At 36.3% G+C, this 5,353-nt stretch overlaps 1 protein-coding gene across 4 annotated transcripts; it reads left to right on the forward strand.

The window, feature by feature from the left end:
- Positions 1–462: 462 nt before the first annotated feature.
- Positions 463–4,270, forward strand: LOC103434890 (uncharacterized). 4 transcript variants are annotated; one of them, XM_029103147.2, is made up of 8 exons: positions 579–627; positions 1,428–1,517; positions 1,756–2,131; positions 2,443–2,519; positions 2,643–2,679; positions 2,912–3,092; positions 3,347–3,743; positions 3,852–4,270. In XM_029103147.2, the coding sequence occupies exons 3-8, from the start codon at positions 1,825–1,827 to the stop codon at positions 4,038–4,040; spliced, it is 1,188 nt and encodes a 395-aa protein (XP_028958980.1). In that variant the 5' UTR covers positions 579–627; positions 1,428–1,517; positions 1,756–1,824; the 3' UTR covers positions 4,041–4,270. The 4 variants fall into 4 exon arrangements, with proteins under 4 accessions (XP_008371480.2, XP_017187623.2, XP_028958980.1 ...); XM_008373258.4 differs by lacking the exon at positions 1,428–1,517 and having other exon boundaries at positions 463–627; XM_017332134.3 differs by lacking the exon at positions 1,428–1,517 and having other exon boundaries at positions 502–638.
- Positions 4,271–5,353: the final 1,083 nt, after the last annotated feature.

Below are 5,353 nucleotides of genomic sequence, written 5' to 3' on the forward strand. Positions count from 1 at the left end.
CCATTTGTTTTAGCTTTGATTAATTAGGCGCATGAAGTCCCACCAAAATTGACCAATATTCAATCCCAAGAATTCTCACTCACCATGAATGTGGCCCCCACAAAATTCCAGTGTTTATATGGACCAACCTTACCAACTCAATAACAGTGAAAGGAAATCGAAAAACCTAGGGAAGAACGACACAGGAAAACAGGTGCTTGTTGATATTGGGAAAAAGTCCAATTTTAGGTGGGAAAGAAAATGGAGAGTGATGACATATAGAGGCCCCACTCTTTCATAAACAATCAATAATTAGTTGATTACATTAACCTAGATGAAACTTGCTGAACAAAACAAAAATTTGATTCATTTATAAACCGATAGATTAGAAAGGTCTCTCCTCCGGGTCAAGTACAAGACAATTAAGATAACCACGAGAATTTTGTGTGTATGAGAGAACTAGAGAGAGAAAGACACACACACACACAAACACACAGCTCGGAGAGAGAGGGATATTAAAAGGACACAAGTGTGAAAACTGGAAAAAGGAGATCGAGAGGCAAAAAAGAAAAGGGTAGAAGAGGGCTCACATGATTTCCAACAATATTCCACGGAAGTTGCAGCACATGCATGATCTGTATCCATAATGTGAGTATTAGGTATTAACTTTCTTATGCCATGAAAGTCTTGGAATATCTACGTTTGGATGACTTTAATTCCATGGTTTGGATTCTTTGGAACCAAACAAAAACTTCTCAGAAGCAACTAAGAAACACTTTTGCATCTCTTTCGATCCCCTCCCTCACGGCATATAGGTATCGGTTATAGGAAAATGTTTGAGTACTTGGAAGAAGGATTGAGGTAAGTAATACTCTCACCATCAATATGGTGTTCATATTTTGGGGGAAAGAAAGTGATTTACAAAGTACTCCTTACTTAACCTAGTATACTTGATTGCTTTCTCCTTTAAATTCTCTTCGATTCCAAATTTTTCAAAGTACTGATATATTGATAGGTATAGTCACTCAAGAAGACATTAATTGATTGCGATTCGTGATTCATTTGTCTCTATTATTCTCTTATTTTTCTTCTTTCGATCATAGTCTCTCGATCCCTAGTTTATGAGGATGATAAACAGCATGTTTTCTTTGAGAACTAACCTTTAATTAATTGCACAAGTTGATTGTCATCAGCTTATTTTCACTGGATAGATATATACTATACCTCCATAGGATCATTATTTGCAAGAAACATTCTTTTCCGGTAAAATATGATTTTCGATCTACTGCTAGCATTTAAGATCTCTCTCTGTCTCTATCACCCAAGGATTAATCATAATAAAACCCCATTTTTTGTATGGATATTATGAAATGGGGGATTCATTAAATATTAGAACATAATTAAGAGGTAAAGCTTTAATTTCTTTCTTGTCTGTTATTTGATTCCAGATGGGCAGATAATAGCTGAACTCATGTCAACATGTTGATGATTACTAATAACTTCCATCTTTATTTTCTTAATCATGTCCACCACTCAGGGTACGTTGCTGTTTAGGTTATGCTTGAAAAACGTTATTTTCTCTATTCCCATCTTACCAAATAAGTTTGCAAGATGGCAACATATGGTATAACCAGAAGAGTTGGGAATATATCAGTAGTTGTATCTCACTGTGGCAGTAAAAAATACTGCTAAACTACCAATTAACAATAGTTTCCCTTTTCTTTTCTTGTGAAATCCACTGTAATTTAACTCCTGGTTGGTGGTGTTAATTTTCAGCAACTCACGGACCTAGCTGATAAAGGGGAAACTAATCATTCTAGGGAACTAAGCAGCTAGATAGCAATAATGGATGAGCTAGAATTTGGTAATCAGGAAGCTGAGAAGAGTAACGAGATCAGCGAGGAACAAGTAGAAAACGGATCAGTGGGATCATCCCAGAAATGCTCATCCTTCGATTTGAATGAAGAAGCAAGTAGTGACAATGAAGAAAGAGGCCAAGGGAATAATGCTGCATATAATGATAGTGAAGGAAATGAAAGGCGGAGGGTTAAAGTTAGGCAATATGTGAGATCAAAAATGCCTCGTCTACGGTGGACTCCTCAACTCCATCTTTCTTTTGTGCATGCTGTTGAACGACTGGGTGGCCAAGATAGTAAGTTTCTAGCTAGATACATACATACATGCATACATATATATATATATATGTACATCCTTTTACATATAGATGAACAGTACTTTCTTGCCCTAAATATGCGCTCTTGATCAATAGTATTTAAGGTTTATAAGTAGATAGATTTTCATCGAGAGGAGGGATTTGAACTTGAAATTGTTTTTAAAACTTAAAAATAAATACCATGTACTATATGGGAACATTAAGATCAAGTTACAGTATTGTTATTACTTGTTTTAATTACGTCCTCTTTACATTATAATAATGTTTCTGTTCTTTTCTTACCAATGCAGGAGCAACTCCCAAGTTAATTCTTCAGCTAATGAATGTGAGAGGACTTAGCATTTCTCATGTAAAGAGTCACTTGCAGGTTCGGAAATAATTATTTTGTCAAAATAATCGTATCCTTATAATTAAATCAGATTCTGAAAGAATTAATTTTCTCTTTTTTTCCAATCTAATTCCTCCCAATCATGCATTTTCCAATTGTCAGATGTATAGAAGTAAGAAGCTTGACGGGAATGGCCAAGGTAAAGTTTGATCTGATATCATCTTTGAGCTGTTTGGTATAACATTAGCTAGATTATGTTATTTAACAACTTTTATGTAATAATATCTTAAATAACTGTCCAAATTATCGAACAAAAACTTCAGGAAATTGTCCTTTATACCAAGTCATTATGTTCATATGTGATAAGTATTGTTCACGGAAAGGAAAGTGAAACAAATTATTCATCCATGCAAATCCTATTTTTTATGCAGTATTATCTGAAAAACACGAATCCAAGCGTGGAAGGGATAACATATCTTGCAAGGTGCACCAAACAATCAACCAGCCTTGTCGACATGTATATTTTGGAATGGACAACGGTAGCATTGTTGTAACAACAAGTCCACACGACTGTCAGAGCCAACCACAGCCAGATTTTAAAGCTGTCTCAAGGTATATATACACTACACACCAACACTACAAGAAATCAACATCAATTGTCACTGACATTGTTGGCACAAAATGAGGTAGCTAAAGCCGTACGTTAGCTACTTATAATAAACATGCCCGGTAACGATCATTAGGCATTGATAGTGACTTTAGCCACCTCATGTCGTAGTGATGTATGTATTCTTGTAGTGTAACTATTCTTTTCTTTGATCTAGCCATAGGCACTAACATCACGCTTCTATTGTTGTTATAATTAGGTCAAGTTCTTTACTAAACGAAGAACTTGTACAAGGCAACAACTCCAACAAATCTATGGATACAATCTTGCGAACTGTACCAATAAACCCTAGCCGGCTTCTGGAGGACAAGAGGTGGCCTCCATCTGAAACGATTAACCAACAACAATGGAGGGCTAAAAGAATACCTGCTGCCAAAATCAGTTGGTCAGATGATTGTAATGGCTCCCAATCTGACCATCTAATGCATCATATGCACACCACACCGAGGTTGATAAGGGAATCCCACAATATAAGGCCACCAAACTGGAACCTTGGAGAGAGCAGAAACATAAGGCAGTTTCCATCAAACTCCCACAATTCTATCACCAATTCCAGTTGCTACAAAACTGAATTCGAGCCGCCATTTGGGTTTGAGGTATGCTTTACAGCCTGCAGATTAGTCTATTGACATATACTTTTTAATTTTTTTTTCCATACAAGTTATTTCTTATTCATCTTAATTACTACCTGAATTTCGTTACAGTTAAATGAAGAAAAAAGCTCGAAGTACAAAGGGTGGATGCCACAACTGGAGTTGTGTCTGAGTCAAAGTGTTGAGAATTATGAGGAAACGAAGATTATTTCCAGACATCGTATGGTTGGTGAAGAACTTTATGGAACTGGGCAAAGAGTTAAACAGGAAATTAGCACTAAACTTTCTCTTTCTCTTTAATCCTTGTAGTCGACCTAGTCTGGTCGACCCCACATATATAGTGAGGTGCAAATAGTGAATATAGAGGTATTCAAAACAAATTTCCAGTCTATACAAATTTATGTCATGTAGCCAGCCAGGCTTCATTGTCATTGAGGACGCTAAAGTTCTCAACGTATGCCTGAGTATGTGATGAAATTAAAACGTTACGAACGTTTGTTCATAAAAAAAAAAACGTTACGAGAAAGAAATCTTGTGAAATACTTGTTGATCTAAAAGCATTAGAAGCTTAGGGTTTTCCTTTCTCTTTTTTTGGTGGTGTTTTCGGTTTTCACTCCTTCAACCCTCAATGGTATTATGGTAACAAGGTTTTTCATGCATGAAAGAAAGGGTCAAAAATTTACGAGCCCCACGAATTTAATTTACTTCTTTTCATTCTAAAGAGTACTAGGCACCCCACCTCCAGTAAGTGGCTAGCAAATCACAAAAACTTCCAAGTTTAATTAACAAAAAAAGAAAAGAAAAAGTATTGTGCATGTTGGCTACATATGATAGGGTCCCCTACACACAGAGTTCTTATTCTTCTCATAGTTTAAATTAGTTTAGATAAACCAAGTCTGATTCCAATTGTTGCAGAACAATCACATTCCAATATGGACACGCCTAATACTGAAGATTAATCCAAGTCCAAGTTCTACTCCTAGTTCTAGTCTAGTTCTAATTTTATATTATGTTTTCTGTATTCCTCTTTCATACGGATTGCTTTCATGGTATCAAGCGTCAGTGTCTAACGACAAGGGTTCAAATTAAATTTTTTTTTTCTTTCTACAGCTATGACGTCTTCTTCCTCTGCTGCCGCTCCTTCTGTCACGAACTTTCTCACAATCAAGCTTAACTACAACAACTACCCCTATGGTGTGCCCAGTTTCTTCCATTGATGCGCAACTGCAATTTGTTGTCCTATGTTACTGGCAAATCTCCCTGCCCTATTGCGTTTCTTCTTGATGCCAATGGTAAAATCATCGACAAAGTCAATCCATTGTATGGTGAATGGATATAAACTGATCATATGATTCTCTCCTGGATTACTAGTTCTCTTATTCCCAAGGTTCTTGCTACAATCGTCAACAAAATTGATTCGGCCTCTGCTTGGTCGTCTCTTCAAGAATGATATGCTTCTACATCTCAGAATCGTATTATTCAAATGCGTACTAAATCAATGAATACATCTCGTGGTGATCTCTCTATTGTTGATTATCTCGACCAAGTTAATGTGATTGTTGACAATCTTGCTGTCTCTAGGGCCCCCTTTTTTGAATCTGATTTAGTTGCCA

This window comes from Malus domestica, chromosome 05 (assembly GCF_042453785.1).
Source record: "Malus domestica chromosome 05, GDT2T_hap1".
Taxonomy (NCBI): Eukaryota; Viridiplantae; Streptophyta; class Magnoliopsida; order Rosales; family Rosaceae; genus Malus; species Malus domestica.

What these genes read in the sequence shown, in the direction of transcription:
- LOC103434890 (XM_008373258.4), top strand. Translation starts at nt 1,825, where the DNA reads ATGGATGAGCTAGAATTTGGTAATCAGGAAGCTGAGAAGAGTAACGAG. An exon ending in GCTTGACGGGAATGGCCAAG is followed by an intron (nt 2,680 to 2,911) that starts GTAAAGTTTGAT and finishes TTTTTTATGCAG; the next exon opens with TATTATCTGAAAAACACGAA. An exon ending in GATTTTAAAGCTGTCTCAAG is followed by an intron (nt 3,093 to 3,346) that starts GTATATATACAC and finishes TGTTATAATTAG; the next exon opens with GTCAAGTTCTTTACTAAACG.